Source organism: Pangasianodon hypophthalmus, chromosome 27 (genome assembly GCF_027358585.1).
Source record: "Pangasianodon hypophthalmus isolate fPanHyp1 chromosome 27, fPanHyp1.pri, whole genome shotgun sequence".
In the NCBI taxonomy this organism is placed as follows: Eukaryota; Metazoa; Chordata; class Actinopteri; order Siluriformes; family Pangasiidae; genus Pangasianodon; species Pangasianodon hypophthalmus.
Window position 1 is genome coordinate 16212069 of NC_069736.1, and position 22636 is coordinate 16234704.

The 22636-nt window shown below is 40.4% G+C and overlaps 1 protein-coding gene across 1 annotated transcript; it reads left to right on the top strand.

Moving 5' to 3' along the window:
* The first annotated feature begins 10 nt into the window (after positions 1-10).
* On the top strand, positions 11-21720 carry si:ch211-284e13.4 (insulin receptor substrate 1-B). Its single transcript, XM_026921710.3, has 3 exons — positions 11-2427; positions 3879-7109; positions 16855-21720. Exons 1-3 carry the CDS (start codon positions 2076-2078, stop codon positions 16860-16862), a joined length of 3591 nt encoding a protein of 1196 aa, XP_026777511.1. The 5' UTR covers positions 11-2075; the 3' UTR covers positions 16863-21720.
* Positions 21721-22636: the final 916 nt, after the last annotated feature.

Below are 22636 nucleotides of genomic sequence, written 5' to 3' on the forward strand. Positions count from 1 at the left end.
TTGCGCTTTTTTCCCTCGACAAATCCCGCCTCCTGCTCTGTGATTGGCCAATTCACGCTTATAAAATGTCAATCAATTGGCTCTATCTGTATAACAAAAAATAATGAAGAATATCAGTTATAAACTTTCTAAACCTTTAACAGACTTCAACAGGTTGTTGAAGTCTGTTAGAATCTATTTTGCATTTTAGCTCTCACAAAATACATAGGGCAAAATACTATATTTTGTCTGTGTGTGTTTATTAAATTAGTAGACACCCCATACATTATCATTACATTCTACTTTAACATTCTACTTTAATTTTATGTTTCTCCTAACTGGGTGTAAAGCAGCAAATATAGCAAAACATGGATAGTGAAATTATAACATATTAATGTGTAATAAATCAGTGACAGTGATTAATTAAAATAGACATTGCAAACTTGCATTGTTAACCAGGCAAAATGGCAGAAGATGGCTTAATGTGCTGGGTAAGCCTAATGACAGTTCATGCAAATATTGAAGTGCATGTAAATGGGTAAACAAATCAGCATTACACACCCTTTACTTCTGGACAATGTTTTAATTCAATGTGGCACTGTGAAAAAAAAAAAAAAAAGATCATATAAATTCATCCAGTGGTCCTGTAGTACCACTGCCTATTCACATTTTGTTTTCCCTTCTTAAACCCACCAAGTTCAAGCTAGTTCAAGGTTTTGAATTAGAAGATGAGGTGAATTATTTGAGTTGGGAGCAGGGATATTACCAAAATATGCACAGTGGTGGTGCTCCAGGACCAGGAATGACAAACACTGAACTACATTTGAAAGCCAGCACTTTAAATAAAACTATTTTTAACATATTTTAAACCAATAGTCAATACTGTGATTTTGAATAATTGAAAGCACATTGCTGTCTGCTATATGCCAAGGCAAATTTAAACAAAAGGTCAACCAGCAGATGTCGTAGCCGCTCAGAGCTGTGACTAGTCGTGTGTTGCCAGATCGTGTGTTTTCCTACGCTGAGCTATTTTCAACGGCATTGCGTGAAATATGGCCTTCAGCTGGAGGACAAATAATAATACCGATTGCTGTTGATGTATTTGATTTGTAAGCATGTAGTATTTAATTGTTTTATATTTTGAAATGATTCCTAATTAATATTATCCATTTTAAACCGAGATTGTTTTGTATTTAAACAATCCAATCTGGCAACCCTATCTCAGAAAGAGACGCGCAGACTTGGCAATGAACATGGAAGGGGTGATCCCGCATTTAATAATAATAATAATAATAAAAAAAAGATGTATGAAAATACTGAAAACATAAGGTTTCTTCTTCTGTGAAAATGAGTTGTCACTCAGCCTATAATGTGGATATTTACCACGTCAAATGTGAGAAAGGCATAAAAGGGAGACAGGAAGAACAAGCAGATTAAACCAGAGAAGCCCATATTATCATTAGGCTACTACAGACACGGGTTTGCCAGATTTTCACCCGAAAGAGCTTCTTGGGTGTGTTGAAAAAATTTGGGCTTTTTCTTAAAAATCTACTGTTTATATCCTACGAAATGGAAATAAATTCATGCGACTAAATTTGAGGAACTGGATTGAATGATTTTATTTATTGTTCTGAAGAAGAAGCTTGCTATTTTATGTATTAGTTATACCTAATTATTTCAGTGATTAAGTAGTAAATTCGATTATTGTTTTGGCATGATGCCCGATCCACCTATGTGAATTTGTACTGTTTCAATATAGGGATGCATTGTGCACAGTATGCATTGAGGATTAATTCTGAGCAATGGATTGAATGGAAACCAGAAACTCAATCTGGCAACACCGCGTACAGTAAACAGTTGTGGTGCGCTCTGTCGCGGCACGGCCTTCAGTGCAGACGTCGCGCGTGCCGCATGTGCGCGCCCGTTGGTTTGGATTCGTGTTTGGGTGCACAGGACGCCAGCGAGACTTGAAGGAAAACACACCTGCTCTCTTATTTCGAGGGCATGATGAGAGAGAGAGGAGGAAGACCATAGCGAGCATAACGATGAGCCAACGTGCAGCGTAGGGATTTTTGGTCAGGAAAAAAAAAACAGCAATGGAGAACCAAGCAGCCACGGAGCCGCGATGCTATGAGGACGTCCGCAAGAGCGGTTACCTGCGCAAGCCGAAATCCGCGCACCGGCGTTTCTTCGTGCTCCGCGCGCCTTCTGAGCGCGGCCCTGCCCGCCTCGAGTACTACGAGAGCGAGAAGAAATTCCGGAGCAAGTCGCCGGTGCCCAAGAAGGTTGTCGACCTGGAATCGTGCTTTAACATCAACAAGCGAGCCGACTCGAAAAACAAGCACATGATCGTGCTGCACACCCGCGGAGAGAGCTTCGCCGTGGCCGCAGACACAGAGGAGCTGCAGAACGAGTGGTATCAGGCCATGCTGGACCTGCAGTGCAGAAGTAAGCGAGAAATAAATAAATGCACCGTTATGATCTCTGTACCAAATTCGCCATAGTTCCGCCCATCAGTTATCCTAACGCACATCCCTGCTGCGCCTGCATAAGCATCATGTCAAATCAATTTTCCCACACCCTGATCGTATTTTGATGGAAGTTGTGACTTAAAATGCACCGTTACTAAACGCACGGCAGCGCGTCGCAGCTGCACGCGCTGTGTTTCGATTGTATTGATATTTACCCATGTGCACTGTTTTGGTGCAGTCGGGAATCACTACTGTGTCTGTGTGTGTGTGTGTGTGTGTGCATGTGAATGCGTGTGTGAGAGGGTGTCGCATTGTGCAGCGGAGGCTGCTGCAGCGCGCACGGTCGTCTGTTTTTGGTTTTCAGCACGTTTGGTGCGCGTAACCTACATTTCCGTTCCACAGCAACGCGTGTCGGGGAGGGCGTCCGCAGCGGCAACGTGTTTTCATTAGGAAACGGGGTTTCCTTCGCACGTCTCTCGTGTTTTGGCTGCCTTGGTCTCCCACCCCATCTTTGCATGATCACAGGGTTGAACGAGGGCACCGGATCGGTGGGACTTGATTAAGCGATTTGCTCACCAACCAAAGCCGTGTCCTTGTCCGCTGGATTGCCCGTTATAAACCTCGTTTTATCTGCTTGCATGTAAACGCCCTTATCACACTGCCGACTAGTAGCCTACTCCCTACAAGCACGTTTACTATGCGTTGGCTGTGTTTTTATTTCCCAGTGTATCAAATTTACAACTGATGTGTAGTACAACCAAATGCATAACCGAGCAAATATGAACCAGGGTTAATTTAAAATACATAAAAAAAATTTCTTCCAACTTTTAATAATTAGCTTTAATGAATTTATCCTGAAAATGTGCATTATCATACATTATTTATTTAAATGTAGTGCCTTCATTTATTTGTTCTTTCCATCAGGTAGTCAGAAAAGTGAATTCCAGACTTGTTTTTAATCATCAGCCAGAACATTAAACATTCATTCATTCATTCATTCATTTATCTTCAGTAACTGCTTTATCCTGATCAGGGTCACTGTGGATATGGAGGCTATCCTTGGAAAAACAAGGCAGGAATGTACCCCAAATGGGATGCTAGTCCAATCCAGGACACCACACACACACATTCACACACTCATTCACACCTAGGAGGCAATTTAGAGGAGCCAGTCTGCTTACCGGCAGTGTTTTGGGAGGTGAGAGGAAAATGGAGAACCCGAAGGAAAATAACATGGACACATGGAGAACATGCACAGAAACGCCTCACAGACAGAAACCTGAGCTCAGTGTTTTCTGACACACTATATGAGCACTGTAGACTTCATAATCAAAAAGTATAGTAATTCCAAAATTCTGTTTCTTCAGTATGCTATTTGTATGCCATTATGTAGTTTCAGTTGTTTCTTTGTATCTGTTGTCACTGTAGGTAAAACTCCAGATGATTATGGCAGTGGAGGAGAATGTGGACTGCTATCACCTGGACCTGCTTTTAAAGAGGTATGGCAGGTGAAGCTGTGGCCCAAGGGCCTAGGGCAAGCAAGGAACCTGATTGGCATCTACAGACTCTGCCTTACTGATAATACGGTCAACTTTGTTAAGCTCAACTCGGATACACCTGCTGTAGTGCTCCAACTGATGAACGTGCGCCGCTGTGGCCATTCAGAGAACTTTTTCTTCATTGAAGTGGGCCGTTCAGCCATGACAGGACCTGGAGAGTTTTGGATGCAGGTGGAGGATTCTGTAGTTGCACAGAACATGCACGAGACTCTTCTAGAGGCTATGAAAGCTTTAAGTGAAGAATTCCGTCAACGAAGCAAAACCCAGGCAGTGGGTACTTCCTGCGGAGGCGGCACAGCCTCTAATCCTATTAGCGTGCCATCACGACGCCACCATCCAAATCTGCCACCTTCCCAGGTAGGCTTCTCCAGACGGGCTAGGACAGAAACTCCTGGTGTGCCTCACAGCACCAACACGTCTCCAACATCTCGACATGGCTTCTCCAGGTCACGCACAGCCAGTATTGGTGCGCGGACGGAGGATAGCAGTGGCAGAATGACTGCTCTCAGCACCAGTCCAAGCCTCAATGGCTCCTCTTGCTCCACCACCCCTACCCTACGACCTAAACCCACGAGAGCGCCTACCCCAGCCAAGATCACACTTAGTTTGGCACCATACACCCCTAAGAACCCAGCACCTTCCCCAGCCCCTAGTCTCTCTTCTAGCTCTGGCCACGGATCAGAGTGTGGATTGAGTGGAGCTCCATTAGGGACAGTGTCCATCTGCACCTATGCTCGGATCCCACAGAGAGTGTCCATGTCAGGCTCCCCAAGTGACTATGGCTCCTCTGATGAGTATGGATCTAGCCCTGGTGAACACTCCCTTCTTGCTGCAGGTCTCTCTACTGCATTAGTAGATGGTTCTACTAGCTGCATATTAGTAGGGCACAGAGACACCTCTCACAAGAGAGTGCATGGGCGCAGGATTCTTCGACGCTCCTCTAGCAGAGAGTATGAAGCTGACCGTAGGTTACTTAGCAAGCGTACTTCTCTTCCACCTTCCACTGCTCAGGAGCGCATAGTGCCTCACTGCAGGGAAGAAGAAGATGAAGAAGATGAAGACTACGCAGTGATGTCTCGCAGCACCAGCAGAGAATCATTCACCTCTCGTCGAGGCTCAGAAAGCTCAGCGACTCCAAGTGGGCAGGTGGAAACTTCTGCAAATAAAGGTGTCAATACAAAAGAGGGTCTGGAGAACACATCGATTGACAGTGGCTATATGTCTATGCTGCCAGGTGTTACAGCTCCTGCAAGTCTGTCTCTTTCAGTGTCTGAAACAGAACCAAAGGGAGGGGATGAGTACATGACTATGACCCCTAACAGCAGTGTTTCGCCCCCACAGAACATCCGGCTTCCTGTCTCTGAGGGCTACATGATGATGTCCCCCCACAGCAGCTGTTCACCAGATCTACATGGCATGAGTGGGTGCTTGTGGGGTAGCAGGAGCAGCATGGAGAGTCGAGCAGGTAGTGACTACATGAACATGTCACCCATTAGTGCCAGATCAGCTTGTAGCACACCCCCTTCACACCCAGAACAACATCCACTGCAGCCCAAAACAGTATATTCCTACTTTTCCCTTCCACGGTCTTACAAACATACCACCCTCTCTACTCGCTTTGAGGATAATTTGGGAGATGGAAGAAAGCCAGAGGTGATTTCTAGGGGTGAAGGTGGTTCTGGAAGGAGGACTGGACGTGGTGGTTATCCCAATAGAGCTGACTCTTCTGTCAGCCCCAATGGAGGTGGAAACCTTTCTCTGTCCTCCTCATCATTCTCTTCCAGTTCGGCAAGCACTGAGAGCTTGGAGGACAAACCTCTATCCCTGCCTGCTGGTGGAATTGGGAAGGCCACCAGGTCAAGCACAGGACACAGGGTAGGGGGTGTTCACCCCAAAGATTCAGCCCACCATTTTCACCAGCAGAGACGAGGGCAAGGTGTCCAGAAACAGGGTCATCCACAGCAACGAAAAGGCAGACCCTTTAGTCTCTTTGTGGACATGTCCAAAGCCAACACCCTACCTAGAGTCAAAGAGACTATACAGCCATTAGTACCCCAAAGCTCTGGTGAATATGTTAGTATTGTTTATCAGGGTGATAAGGGAGTGTGCAACAGAGGGGTAACAGGTGTAGATCAGGGGAGCACTGTGGTTCAAGGGCATTCAAGAGCCTTATACCAACCATCTTCATGCCAAGTTGGTGGTACCAATCTGCCCCGTAGTTTCTCAGCACCCCTCTCCACTTCCATCTCTGTGTCCTCAGAGTATGTTAACATGGATTTGGGTCATTCATCATCTCCTCTGTCCTGCACATCACTATCTTCTTTCAATCCCACCCAAGCAATAGCTCCAAAAGCAAGAGAGAATCCCACGAGGGGTCCTCAAGTGGCACAGGAAGCTGAAAAGGGACATAGAAAGACTGGTATGTCCATGTTGCCCTCTGGGGACATGACTGGTGCCCCTTTCACAGACTACACAGAAATGACATTCGGATTGGTTATAGTAGAAAGCCCTTTACATGGTCCTAAATCTGGGCAAACAGCTGAGCCTTCCTCTATTGAGCAGGAACAAAGCATGGATTTCCACTCACCCAAGGCTTTCCACAAGTTAGACCAAGGTGCCAGACTAGTCAGAGCAGAATCATCAGCAAGACGGAGGCATCGCTCTGAGACCTTCAAGGCATCATCAGGACTCTCACTTTCTCCCTCTTCCTCCTCCTCTATTTTTGCGGAAGCTCCCCAGGCCACCACACCTCAATGCCATGGGCTAGAGAGTTCCCTTTGGGCTACTGGGCAGCCATCTGCTGCACAGTGCACTGGTCCTGGGCTGGCAGCTCTAACTACAGCCCAGGCTTCACCTTTGTCACTGGAGCAAGATCTAAACTACATTGACCTTGACTTGGCTGGAAAGGACAGCCCTCAAATGAGCCTGGATGGATCTTGTGGGCCACACTTCACTGTCCTGGGAGAAGGGTTAACAGTGGGATTAGGTGTAACAGCACCTGGGGGAAGCAGCAACTCCAGCATCAACACATATGCCAGCATTGACTTTTTCAAGTCAGAGGAACTTAGAGTCCACCAAAATACCAGGAAAGACAGCAAAGGTTTGTAATTGATAATAAATTTACACTGCATCACACAAGTGGTGATTATTATTTAAATTTACAAGGTGATCATCCCAGTGGAATGATTCCCAATGATAACAGAATTTCCAGATGATGACCCAGGGAAATAGTTTAATACTGATAGGGTATTTCATAGGAGTTAATTTGCACACTGAGCAAATGTTATGTACTCTTGGAATCTCTGTTATTGTAGTTTATGGGTTATTCTGTTTGTTAACCCCATGTTTTATATCTTTAAAGTACACTATGCTGAAGTTATACTCATTAGCTTTTATTTAAGTATGCATTACCTTACATACCAAGTTTGTTATATATAATTGTTTTAAAACATAATCAGGATTATTTTAATTTGACCAGTATTACCTATATTAATTTAGATTTTATGATATATGCTAATGAGAGAGTGTTATTGACATCTATGCTTCAGTGTATAAAATGTTATTTATTTATTTATAGAACTGGCAAACATAGACATTGGTATTTTAATTATAGCATTGTTTACAGCTTAAATATTAGTGTGTCTTTCAGTGTTTTTTGTATATTAGTATCTGGAGACAAGGTGTAAGAAGAGTGGAATGAAGGCTCCCATATAGTAGTGCTAACCAGAGAGAGAGAGAGCGAGAGAGAGAGACTGTGTATGTGAATAAGATAAGAGTGTTAAATCTTATGAGAGAGTGCTGGCTAAAAGCATGGGTGTGTGTCTGTAAGGGTTTCCTTAGTATAGCCATATACTATATCATTTAACGCATGCTCTGTGATTAGAGATAATTAAGAAAGTGTAAAAGCATGTGTGGGTTTGTTTATAATATAATGCTTGTGAGAAGGCATACACAGCTGAATCTGTGAAGCTGTTGTGCATTACAGCTGAAGTTGTGCAGCCATTGTGTGTATGAGTCTAGGCCAGATATTTTAGGTTCTACTAAGGGATTCCACTGTGCAGCCGTATAGCTGCACGCATATATTTAATGCACATGGTGATTGTGGATAATTATGGCCATTTAGGCTCACTCCTGCTGAAAATGGCCCTGATTATTGCTTAGTGCCTTTCTCTCTCTCTCTCTCTCTCTCTCTCTCTCTTTCTCCGGGTGGTTTTACATTTGCAGTATTTAGTCCACTTGAACTGAGCCCTGATATGTTTAGCCCCTTGGCGTTTAGACAGGTGTGAACACAGCAATCACAGTTGGTACAAACCATAAGAACTGTTAAGAGTTTGGGTCCTGCTGTAAGTGTTTTATTCAGCTTAAACTACAGCAATTTGCCAACAATTACATTTTTTAATGTAACAGCCATTCTCTCACTTTCTCTTGAAGTTAATAATAAAAATGCAGCTTGTTACCAAGAAACTGCAACATCCTCTGTCCTGAAGACCATTGTGGAAACCTTAAAGTTACAGCTTTACATCTGACTGTAGCAAAATGCTGACACTGGAAACTCCTTACATAAATGTTAAATAAACTTGTTATACATTTTTCTTTGTTAAATAATGTGTTAATCTGTTTATTATTCATCTTAGATTATGTGACTGTCTGCCATATACGTAAGTCACTGTGACTTAGTTGTTACTTTAGAAATGATAGCATATTTGTACGAGAGCACTGATTTGCCTTGCCGCCAGAAATATTATTAGAGCTGCTGTTACAGAAAATCAATCAACACCAGTCAGAATGGAGAATTCAGCTGGGCTGTGGTATAATGTATTTTAAATGTAAAATACAAAACTGTCCCTGCACATATTTTGCCTGAGGTACATTAGAAACATTCAAATCCCATCTAGTGCATCCACAGCCTCACAGAGAAAGACTGTGGTCCCTGTAAAAATGAATGTCTTTAGGTATGTCGTGTCATCTGTAAAAAGCAGTGAAAAGGTGGAATAAGGGCAATAGCTGAAATTATGAAGGGTGGGACTATATGTATTCAAAGACAATACTGAAAGAAAAAATACATACCTAGGTTTTCATGGAAATGAACTGGAGGTAACCAGTCTGGATGCAGGAGGACAAGCAGGGACATGAAGTATAGAGAAGGAGAAAGCCTGTTGAGAGACAGTCAGTGAGTACAAAGTGTAAGGTGTCATTGCGAATGAGGCATCGCAGAAGTGAAGTGAATCCCAGTGATGAGGTGAGATGAGGTTAGGTGATGTGAGCTGAGAAGAGAAGATGGGGAAGAGAAGAGGCATGGGTAGGATGGCAAAGGTAGGAGAGGGCATGAGTGGAATAGAGCTAGTAATGCCTGTGCCAAAAGGTGTCCCAATTTTGTGCTGGTCTTAAACGATCATCTTCCCTGATTACTCTGTGGCATGGGACGTAATCTGGGAAGATAATTGAGCCCTGGCTGCCCCGAATTAAAATATTAAGCATATTCAATATTTAAGACTCAACGTCCTATAGTGTGTGTGGAGCAAATTCCAACCTGAAAGCAGAACCACCCTTTGTTTTGATCTGAAGTCACGATTGTTCATGAGTAATTCTGTGAGAAAACAGAAGACAAGAGTAGAGGAGTGGGAGGCTGGCTTGATCCAGAACTGTCTAGACAGCCAGCTTGCTTTGGGTCAGAGAAGCCATAATCAAGCCAGACCATCAGTAGTCCAAAGAACACTGCTGTCCGTTATACAGGATCACTAATGAGTTTCATTTTGCATACTCTGTGTATGTGATACAGCAAGAGAGAGAATTTGAACCCTCATATACGTATATTTGTAGTGTATTAGTGTGAGTCTCAGAGTATAATAGAACATGGATTCTCAAAACTTTTGCAGTCAGGCATTTTTTAAAAAACAAAATCTACCCATATCCCATTGATCTTATATGTTTTTATTTATTGGTCATGTTTTCACCTTTGCTTTTCATCTATAGTCTTTTTGTCATAAGTTTCTGTGACTTTCCCTCATTTTTTATGAGTCACTTTTTCTCAGTTTATCACTTTAATGTGAATATTTAGCCACAATAGAAGGACGTTTTTCTTGTCTATCTGCAAGCCAAGGACCTTACTGATACTGATAAAATGGAATATTTATTGTGGAAGAGCAAACAGCTTGGCAATAACAGTGGTACTCAAGGACCTCTTCTGGCTACAACCAATGCTTGTCATAAACATGATCAGTGATAATGATGTTTTAATATCACTAAAAATGAATGGTTTTATACGGAAAGCATTAATCTATAAAGAGCGGTTGGGAAATATTGTTCTAAAGCTATTGAAAACTGTCCAAGCTAACAGCTAACATCAGTGGCTTACCATTATTATGTCTCATGGCTTGCCGTAAGATGATTGCTCAGAGCAGCAGTTAAATGCCATGCTCAGTTCAGTGCAGATCAATTGATCCCAATGTAACATGTGGGACGTTTTGGCTGGAGGCACATGTGCAGTGATTTACATGTATAATTATTTATTTACCTCTGACTGTTACAAAGGGCTCACAATGGAGACTCCTTCCATAAATGCTAAATTAACATATGAAACTGATAGCTAAGTGATGCTCAAGACATTGCAAAGAATACAAATGTCCAAATCCATACATTACTGTACATTAATTTGGCTTAGTAATGCAGAGCATACTATTTTAATATAATATTTCTTCTACTACAGTAGTATGTTGATTACAAGAATTTCAGAATCACAATGGTAAATTGGTGGATTATGACACCCATAACTTTTACTGCTGTATTTTAAGTGTTAGAATATGTTAAGCTCAGATTATGTCAGGCATTTTCAAAATATGCTTTGTAACAATATATTTTTTTTGTCTCTGTTTTTGCGTCAGTAGCATCAGACTCAGACCTGACCATGACCTTCAACACATAACACTCTGAGCACTTGGCCTCATATTCTCTCTGCGAGCTCTGATGTGAAAGGCCCTAGAATCGAGGGGGACTTGCATGCCTGAAAAGGCTTGAGGCGTATTGCTGCATTTTTGATTTATCATACGTCAAAGGAAGCTTGGATTTCTTAGTGATGCCAGTGATATTCCCGCTGTATATCAATTTCTCTTCTTAGGCTGCTGTGCAATTGCGTACATTTTAACTGGTTTGGTATATGGATGTCTTGTTGTTTCTGTATGTAATATATCCATATATAAATTGTTATGCTTGTCTGTGTTTAGATTGGATGGATGGTTGGATTGTTAACTGATCTGTCTGCTGACCCATTTTTCCACACACATGAAAACACATGAAAATCTTTTATTACCTTTGTGGAGTATTTCTATAGTTTGTGTATTACTATGGCAGAAAGGTATGTCTACAAGTCATTTGGGGCTCAGCAAATTACTTCACAAGGTCACAATTATCATGTATTCCTGCCTTTGTGAGGACATCTCACATCATTGTTGACTATTTATCTACTTTCACACATTTACATATATGCAGGATTTCAACAGTAACTTCTTACCACAAGAGTATGAGTGTGAATACAAGTGTGCCCACAAATCCTGGGAAGATGCAGAATGAGTGATAAAAGCTAGGGTAAGAGTTGGGATAAGAGCTGGGACAAGAGCTAATACAATTCCCCGGAAACTACAGTACCAGCAGGGCCCCTGTATGAACAGAACAAATACATTACCAGGAAAGAGAATCTATGAAGCACCATGAAGCAAAGACAGGAGTGAAAGAATAAACTAGTTGTTGTTGACTAGCACTGTGGGTATGTCGACTAGTTGGAGAGGTGGGAAACAGTGGTGAGGCAGCCAGTAAAGAAATCAGGTTGGTTTTCTTTGTTTATCTGAAAGTAGTTAAGGCTAGATGAAGCCAATTCTGCAGTCTGCTTCTGAAGGAATCCTTACAATCCCATTTGCTCCTGCAGTTATTTTTGTTGTCTTTTAAAGCTAAATATAATTTAAATTAAATCCCTGCACTGTTGCATGGTGCATTCCATCACTGTGTGAGCTTATTCAGGGCCACAGGTTGCACACACTATCCAATCCTACTCAGCTAGTTTAGAGCATGTTAGCAGAGCATGCCAGCTGACAAAGGCTGATCCAGACCTGTTTTCGGATGCTAATCAGTCTGGAAAAACCTTCCAGATGCTGCTGTAGACATACCAGCCAAGGAAGCTCGGTCACTGAGCTATACCAAGGGCTCTGCTGATGGACATGAGCTTCCATGATGAGCAGTCTCAGTTTCAGAATCAGTAGTTTCAGCTGAGCCACCAGGTCGTCCACACAAGTGCATTTTATTAATTGGTACATTCTTAATTAGTGTAATATGATATTTTTCATATTTATTGCACAGCTTTATTTATTTCTGGTGTTAACAGTATGGCTTAAAAGGGATTGATGCAGGAAATGTGTATGGCTGTTAAATTAAGTGTAGTTTAAAGCAGTATTTACTGTTTTTTTTCATCAACATTTCATTTCACTAAGCAAATAGGCAAAAATAGTGATTTTATGAATCAGTTTTTGCTTTAACTATGCAAAAGATGGTTAGTTGACTACTTTAATGAATTAATGGTCGACTAATAAAAATTCATACTCATGTAACCCCTAGAATAAACTCACTGAAGTAGAAGAACAGAAAAAAATAAGTGAGGTATTGGCCATTTGTGCAGAGGACAAAAATTCAGGTACAACCTGACACACTGACGTGTTCTTTATAGGAAAATCACTAACAAAGTTAAAGAATGTGTTGTATGTACAGAGAAAACATAAGTGATACTTACACCCAAGTGTTTGAAATGTAAATTCCAGCAATGAATGTGGGATTTGTTATGCTTCACATATTGTCTAATAAGGCTTTGGTTGCAAACGGAAATGTCTACTTCACTGTTTATTTTTGTTAACTTATTAGGCTTACTTCTTACCTCTTACCTCTTTTAGATCTAATGTCCCTGCTGCGTGTCCAACACACCCCCTTTTTACACATTTATCATCATAGCACACTCGAAGCACAAAACACGTTTGTCTCTATTCGTGTTCTGTTTCTCTGTTTCTTCCTTTCTCTGTCTCACTTGCTTTTTCTTTCTCTGTCTCTCTCTCTGTTATTGGAAGTGGAAATAGTGAGTCAGGGGCACTCAAACTGAATGAAGTAGAGAAGGAGAGATGGAAAAGTAGGATGAGGAGACAGAAAGATGTGAAAAGCCACTCCAAAACAGAGGTTGATTCATCCTTTCTTTTGTGATAGCTTCCTGTCATGTAGGTAGAGAGAGCGAGGGATTCAGGAGGAGGAAGGAGGGGGAGGCATGAAGAGGGATGTTTTTCAACTTATCTCAATGGAGCTTAGTCAGATCAGACGCTATGCCTGAGTGTATGCGTGTGTGTGTGTGTGTATGTGTGTGTGTGTGTGTGTGTGTGTGTGTATGCATTACCTTGCACGTGTACACTCAATTTCAGTGCAGGAAGTTTGCTGTGCATGGATGTGATGTACTAAGTAAGGAATAAAACACTTGGTGAATGTACTGTTCTAAGAAAATAATCAGTGACATGGAGTTACTGTGACTACCCCAAACACAGTTATTTTCCTATACCAGCATGCCCCAAAGTGATCAATTTCTCCTATACCACAGCAGTTACATTTTTATTAATTAAAGAGTGACCCATCATGTATTTTATCATTTTATAATTACATTTAATGTTGTACAATGTCCAATGTCCAAGTTAGTACCCATTATCACTTACATTGCTATAAACAGTTGTTCCCTCACAGCCTTTCTTTTTTCTCTCTTTAAGTTAATAAGATGAAAAAACATAGCTTGTCTCCTGTTATTGAGAAACCACAAAGAACAAACTCCTCTGTCCTGACTTACATGTGAGGGAAAACCTACTGACTGTTGCGAAGTGCCAACACAGTACACTCCTTCCATAAATGTTAAAGAAATGTCTCCTTTAGGGGTATAAACCTCAGGCTTCCAGGTGATGATTTTATTCTTTAAAATTATTATTTTGATTCTTAAGGCAAAATTTCATATTTGATGATACCAGTGAATTGGCTATGATATTATATGATTAGGTTTTGTAGCCTACAACTGATATGTGAACAGTTTTGTTCAGAATCTTGGGAAGGCTTACTGTTAATTTGTACATAGAGAAGGAATATTTTAAATAGCAGAGTTACTATTTGCTAGTCTATTTGCACATTGGTTTAAAAATAGTAATTCTTTTTTTTACATAGTGGTTGTCTGTACTTTTTCGATAATAATCAGTTTATAATCAATTATAATCAATAATAATTGCTTTATAATCATTTATAGACAATGTATAATTGATGTATATTTGTTCTCTGGATTAATTTCAATCGCTGCCACGATGCTAAATATTCCGCTAGTATCCTTACATAAAAATTCATCAAATAAAATTAATTTATTTGTTAAATAGCATGTTTTAATTCATTTTTTATTACTAGCTGCTGTTAAAGAAAATTAATTTGACCAATCAGAATAGAGAACTCAACAGCACTGTGGTATAAGTGTTTGTAATATGTCTGGCTTGCATGTCTTTTTTTCTTGTCTCTGACTGTGACCTCGTCTGGTTGCTGGTGTGTTGCCAGACATGTCTGTGTGTGCAGACTTGTCCAAGCAAACACAGCAATATATTATACTGAAGAAGAAAATGAGAAGGAGTGACAGAGAGTGAGAAGGGAACAGAGAGAGAGAGACAAACCTAGAGAGCCAAGGAAGCGACACAAACAGTGATAGAGAGAGAGAGAGAGTAGAGAAAATCGCTGAGTGCCAGACAGGCCTGTCGAGGTCCCAGGGGAGCTGTTCAATAAAGGCCTATGTGTGTGTAGATACGACCAGACTGAGGAAGAGACAGGCGAAAGACACAGAAAGTGAGAGGATAGATAGCACCGAGGGAAGTTAATGAACTCCTCAAACACTGAACAGTCACTTCTCTCTCTGCTCGTTGACATTATTAAGAATCGTGTCATGGCTCTCTATTGTTATTACCCAGGTGCGTGTGTGTGTGTGAGCTGTGTGTGGGTGGGGAAGCGTGGGTCGTTTTTGTGGAAGCCTAGTTGAATATGCATGATTACTTTTGTGAGTATGTGTATGTCTGCCCTATCATAATGTCTTGTGTCTGCAGTCACTGACGTGTCGTTCGCCATAACACCAAGTGTGTATGTGACACGTAGCACATCACCAACCGTTTCTAAAACCAAAGACTTCTATTTAAGAAAGACACTGAATTACACAACAAACATTTGCTTTAGGGCTCCCAAGTGACACAACGGTTTGAACATTCACCCTATTGTTGGGAGATCATGAGATTAAGTGAGTATAAATTGCATTGCTGTCCAATTGGTGTGGATAGAAAGGAGCATTTTCTCTGTCCTGGCCACAGAGCAACACTAGATAATCATTCCTTTTGATGATGTCAAATGAACAGCGTTTTAAGAAGATCTGGTGGCTTCATGTGTCTCAGAGCAAGCAAACGTACTTCCCTAACACAGTATCACTTCTAACTTCTCAAAATGTTATGCGTTATTATACCACAGCGCCGCTGAGTTCTCAGATCTGATTGGTCAGAAGGTGCTGATTAATAGATAATAGATAATTTCTCTAGTACATCATTTCTGTAGTACAAGGGACTACAGGGACTTTTATGGCAGATGGTTCACATGAACTCAAGAAAGAAATTAAGAAAAAAAAAAATCATTAATTTGTTGAAGGCTTCTGTAAGTAGCTGTTTATTTAACAGTTACGGAATGAGTCTCCAATGTCAGCACTTTGCAACAAGCTGTCATGTTTTTTTGTTTTTAAGTCACAGGAGCTTGTGCATTCTGGTTTTGTGGCAACATGATAAGCTGCAAAAAAAGAGAGAGGCTGGTGAAAGAATTACATTATAGCTGCTGTGACATAAGGTATAACAGGCACCAACAAATTGTAGTGGTATAAGAGGAATAAAACACTTCGGGGAATGATGTTATTGGAAAATAATCAACTTCGGAGAGGTAATGGCCCAATTTTCCAAAACAGCAAGCCCTGTTGTGTTTTATTTCTTGCTTATTACTACCATTTTCAGTCAATAAGTGCAAACCTTTTTGATTTATATTTGAATGATCTTGTTCAAGGAATATGTAACAGAATGTATTACTTTTTCACAACTGATGATATAAAATAGTTCTTGCTAGTGGACACTAGGTTACAAAGGCATTTAATAGACATATTATAGATGTCTAAGTAATAACTTTGGTCTGTATCCTGTCATGTTAAATCAGTGTCTATTTGTATTATGATCTCATCCACGTACACATGTACACAAGGAAGACAATTCAACATGCAATGGAGTACATAAGGTGCAAGGTGAAAGATAAGGTCAGTGCTTCAGTGGAATGACAAGTTCAACAATAAACACATGAGGATGTATAGGTAACTACATAACAGGGATGTAACTGGATCTCTGTCTGTTCTAAATGGATACAAATACAGCTACGAATAGGAGGGGCACTATTCTTTTTCTTTTCTATTCTGTTATTTTTTTATTTTTAGAAAGTTTGCCAGAAAGGTTCCCAAGGCATCTGGTTGAGACTAGATGTGTATATTTAATTCATACATATAATTTATAAAAGCTTACTGGTACAAGCCACGCCCACTTTTAAATCCTAATACAGATAGTGCCATTGCGTTACACCCCTACTACATAATACACACTGCTGCACCAAGCTGCAGGAGCAGCATGAGGATGTTGTAGATTTAGGGTGTTGGATGCAGGTTAACTGGCAGATTTTTTTGTTTTCTGCACTAGCTGCCTGATGCAATAATTCTCATTCTGTTTGTCTTTCTTTCTCTTTCTCAGAGTGCTGATCGTCCTGCTTGCTGAAGAGGAACAGATATGTGTGCGTGTATGTGTGTGTGTGTGTGTGTGTGTGTGTGTGTGTGTGTGTGTGTGTGTCTGAGTGTGAGACAGAGAGAGAGCGAATGTGTGGGTGTGTTGTATGCGTCTCCATGTGTGTGAGTCCTGCAGGTGTGGACACTCACCCTGTAAGATTTTTGTTTCCATCGGTTACATTCAGAACAAAATTTGCCAAAAGACTATTGGTCATAACCAACCATGAACACTAAGATGGACACGTCCTTCAGCCAACTGGGAAGGATTAAAGCGACTCTGACTGCCAACCAGGAGCCAATGATATTCATTCTTTTTTCCATCATTATGAAATTTTAAAAATAATTGTAATACAGATGCTACGTAGTCTAACGATAGATAAAAAACATATATAGTCTACTCTACATAGTATTACCGAGAGAAGTATATATGACCTTTTTTTTTTAAAAAAAAAAAAGTGCCTCATTTTTGATTGTAGCCATTTTTACACAGATCCTGATGTTCTCCGTGAGAGGAAAGAGCTTTCTGTTTATTGTTGCGCTTACTGTCTGTCAGTCTGTGTTCCCTTTTCCTGAGAGAGAGAGAGAGAGAGAGAAATAGAAGAGAGACCAAGAAAGGGATTAAGACAGGAAGAGAGTGAGATATAGTTCCGTTAAAGTTTGTATTATCTGATTGCCTTACAGTATTTGTCAGACGTGGATGTGTATATGTATGTGTGTGACTGTGTGTATGTGTATGTGTGTGTGTGTGTGTGTGTGTGTGCGCATGTGTGTGTGTTTGCATCATCTATGCTGTGCCATGCTGTGCCTCTATACTCAACCCAACAATGGTGAACCATACACGAACACGCGCTGACGTTAACACATTTTCACACACACACACACACACACACACACACACACACACACACAAACACAACCATATACCAAGACCTCAAACTGTCTTAAACTGCAGTATAATTCATAAGCACTGGTGAACACATACTTTTATCCTCAATAGCTGCTCTTCTGTTCCTCTGAGCATGGAGGCACCAGCTGACCGGCTCAGATATCCTGAGTGACTGAAAAAGAGATTACAGTGTGTGTGTGTGTGTGTGTGTGTGTGTGTGCAATTGCAGTCTCCATTTATATTTATTTATAGTTTTATAGCCAGGGTAATTACGTTGTATTAAACTGCAACAGCTTAGATTTTATCGCTTTTACACCTCACACACAGACCCCTCATCTACATGCAGTTCTCAACTGACACATTCAAGTGCCTCCTCAATTCAGCTACAGTTAAAGGAAAACTTCACCCTGAAACACATTAAATATGTTTATATTCAAATATTTGTGATGTGTTTAGCGATTCTGGTTCTAATTTGTTGGTTGATGCTGTATTTTCATTATTTCTGCAAGAAGTTAGCAGTTGTGTGCCATACTGACGTCACAGGGGTTTGTTGGTATTGCTAACCAATGCCATTTAATTTTTAAAAAATCCAATCCAAAGATTTCAAACTTAAGTGATAACGGTCAGTTTTCACTGTTATCTCCTAAAAACAAAACAAAAGCGCACTCACCATTTTCCAGGGAAGTTCAACATCAAATTAATTAGAAATCCAGCATAGAAGTAGTGGAGATGTTGGTGCAAATGTTGGGACTCATAGTCCTAGAATGCAATGCAGCTGTACAAGCTCTGCTCTGCTAGTGAGTGATCTACGAGATGATGAACCTGATGGCGTTGGTGGCGGGTTTAGCATGAAAAATCTAAGCTTTGTAATATGAAATGTTTCAGCAGAGTGTACAGATGAGGAGGTGAGAAAAATGGACAGACTAAAGGACTAAAGCACCGCTGCATCGCTCTCTTTAGGTAGAAATGAAACAAAGGCGAAAGCCCACTGCACCACTAGATGAATGGCATTGTGGTAAAACCGTTAACCAAAGGGAAAATTGACCTCCATGACAATGAAAGAAGTTTAAACAAAAAAATCAACTCATATTATTACAAAATAAATCTTGCGTGCCATTCAAGATCACATGTCTATTATAAAGATTAATATGCAATTCATTCAGGGTGGAGTTTTCCTTTAAGATTACACCAGTCTGATCAACACAAGCTACAGTAGAGAGAATTAGACAAACTCACATCAGCTACAGTCAGACGTCTGAATACAATATTTTTACACTCAACAGTATGCAACAGCAGGACTGTGGTCTTACACATATTCTCCCATACACAATTTTATACACCACCGTTTTTACACACTCTGATCCGCTGCACATTTCCATTCTTTCGGCTACACTAACTGTGTTTTAATGTTAATTCTAAAATCTAAGGGTGAGGGTTTCCGCTGGAGCGCTTTAAATCTGAACAGGGTCTTTTTATGATAAAGAGATAGCGGTGCCTCTCTAAAACACCACTAGGTTCACTTTTCCTGGAAAATCTTTTCTATCATGGTCACAAATTTTCTTAACGAATCCTTATTTTTAGATTTTAGATATTTAGACCGGACCGCTAGTTTCAACCTATTAAATTTCGACTGCCTTTACACTTTTCTAATCAACCTCCTATTTCAGTTTGGTGAAAAGCTAGCTGTGATATCAGTGCCAAGATTCTCTGTAGTATTCATGCATCAAACAAGCCAAACATTTCTGCTTTGATCTTTTTATAGAATTTCTGGCAGTACATTGTAAAAATTGTTCAAGTGACTTGAAAAAAAAAAACCTTGCAACGATCATAAAGTATATTAAAATATTACGCAAGTAACTGGAAGGGTGTGAGTTCGGGTCCCAAAATAAACCCTTACAGAAAAATCACATGAAGTTCATGTGATTAATCACATGATTCACATGTGAAATTGACACATAATTGTGAGATATTTCAAACCTTTTTCATATTTAATGCTTTTATTTTCACATGTGTACATTTTTGTACGTGATTCATGAATTTTCACAAGGTTTTTACGTAGGCTTCAGTTTTTTCAAGATGTATTTTTTCAGACATGATTCATGTATTTTCATGTATTATTGTTACTTGTAATTTTTGACATGTAGGGTATGCAGTTTAAAATTTCAGATGCCATTTTCTCACATGTATAATTCTTTGTGTGATCATGCTGTCACGTATTGTTCACATGATGTCACATGTTTAGTTGAGCACTGCAATTTCAGGACATAACATGTTGACATGCACCTCCTTGGGCTTCCCCCACACACACGCACAAAATCACATGTGGTAAAACTTAGGATTACATGTGAAATGTGTGTGATTTTTCTGTAAGGGAACTGAGGGAATCCTTTAACCCTCAAAAGCTCTATTCTTGGATTATATAAAATAGCCAAATAAATACATGTAACGTAATAATTCTGATACAAGTTTATGTTGTTTACAAATGCCAAATATAAAATTGTTTCTATACATTCAAGTGGTTATACATTTTTAATAGAAAGACCCACTCTGCCATGCAATTTATTCAGCATATCTGAAATACCTTCTACCACAGATTAGCAACAGGGCCAGGTGGTGCTGCTACACATACACATGGGGTCATGTCTTAAAGACCTCCTTTGACCCTTTTAAGAGTTTTTTTCTATACATAAGCCTGTTTAAATCTATCACAGGAGCTGGCCGGTGAAACAAATAGAGCATCTCGAACGTAAACGAGTGTGTATGTGGTGTTTGCGTGTGTGAGACCATGTCTGTCTTTCTTGTACTCTTTGCTCTTGCGCTGATGTGTGCGTGACCACTGTCTGATTTGTTTAATCTCTCTTTTATTGCCTTATTGTCTGTATTAGCTTTTACACAAACCATGGCAGCTGAAAAAAAAAAAGCTTTGCATCCTAGAACAGTTGGAATCCAGTTCTGTATTTTAGAACATTTTTCCAAATTCTGGCCGAGTCTACACCCTAGAACAGCTGAGATTTTGTTCAGGTCTGAAGATCCTTTAGTCTGGTTGTATGTAGAAATTTGTGTCTCTGGCCTTTGTTCTGTGAAGCAAAAAAAAAAAAAAAAAACATGGTTGAGTGTGATGTAGAAATATGTCCAAGGCCGATGTATACTCCAGAAAAAAGGACATCCTAATAATAATAATAATAATAAAAAAGATTAAAAGCAAAAGAAAGAAAGCCATGGCTTTCTCAAAGCACCTGCCATTTGATGGGAAAAAAAGGGTTTGATATGTACAATCAGGGTACTGTTTATTGAGATTTATCCTATTCATGTATATCTGGTACTACTGAAGAATCCAATGACAATGATGTATAAAGAAGACTAAAGAAAGTATTAATAGGGTCTGGGCTGTGTCCTTGTGTGTATAAGGGGAATCAGTTGGGATTTGGGTGGGTATGGGGCTTATATGGCACGGCTATGATAGAAATTTCTGTTCAGTTCAGAAATTCCTTCATGATTATTGCCTGTGATGTAGACAATGTCTTTTTGTTTTATGAAAAAAAAGAAAAGAAAAATGGAAATGTGTCTTGTGTCTTTTTTTCCCCCAATTTTGGTGTGGCTTTCTTTTGTAACAGCTCCTAACAAAGGTGCGTAAGTATGTCTGTGTGTGTGCACGTATGTTTTTATACCTTGTGGGGACATTTGGCTGATCCAAATATCCAAAACTGATTTTTTTTCCTTTTATTTAAAAAAAAAAAAAAAAAGTTAGATTTAGGTGAAGCATAGCACTAACTCTAGTGAGGCAAATGTGTGTGTGTGTCTAGACAGAGACTCACTTCCAGACTGATGTCTAGAGATAAGTCACCTGCCAGGCTTCATGAAAGTAAGGGACAGACTGTGTATGTGTGTGTATCTGTGTGTACATCCTACACTCTAGTCCTTAAGCAGAACCCACACACACTTCATTGTGATTCCGTACCTGAGGTTGGTTCCTGAGGACACCGTGTGGTTCAGCTAGGAAAAAACAGGCAAATCCTAATTGCTATTTTCCAGTGGTGGAACAAGCAGGCTTGCCTACACAGCACAACACTAATGAGTGTGCATCATGAGTGGCATTCATGCAATGCAACTTCAGTGGATTTCCTCCAAATGACTGTGTAATCAGTTACACAAATTTGACATTCCCAAAATACGGTGGTCCACAAGTGCATAGGGGGTAAATGGAAAATGATCACAGTCAGGAGTGTCAGGGTGCATTGAGTGTTTTCAGTCTAATCACAATTGGCATATGGTGGCTTAGTGGTTAGTATGTTTGCCTTGCACAGTCAGGGTTGGGGGTTTGATTCTCACCACTGCCCTGTGTGCACAGAGTTTGTATGTACTCCCTGTGCTTTGGGGGTTTCCTCTGGTTTCCTCCCCATTCCAAAAACATGTGTTGTAGACTGATTGGCTATTCCAAATTGTCCTTAGTGTGTGTGCACTTGTGGCTGTGGTGGGTTGGCACCCTGTCCAGGTGCCCTGAGTCCCCTGGGATAGGTTCCAGACTCCCCAGTATAGGATAAGTGGTACAGAAAATGGATGGATGAATATAACAATAGAAACAAAAAAGGCATGCTAAATCATACCAGTCAGGCCAACGACACATTTCTCCAACCCTCTGTTGTTATAGCCAGTGTTAGGGTTCCATCTGGTGTACAAAACGAGTACCTGCTTTTAGGCTACCACATCATTAAACAATGAGTAATGAATTAATACTATGTTTACAAAACAGATGTGTCAACATTGCTAACAAGAAATGTCTAGCAGGCAGACAGAAATAACCAACAATTTTACCACAGAAACCTTTAGCAAATATCAGTGGACGAGACGGCTACTGCAGCAAGAA

Excerpts from the sequence above, each read along its gene's own strand:
- si:ch211-284e13.4 (XM_026921710.3), top strand. The coding sequence starts at position 2,076 with ATGGAGAACCAAGCAGCCACGGAGCCGCGATGCTATGAGGACGTCCGC. Across the intron at positions 2,428-3,878 it reads GCTGGACCTGCAGTGCAGAA|GTAAAACTCCAGATGATTAT; the intron begins GTAAGCGAGAAA and ends TTGTCACTGTAG.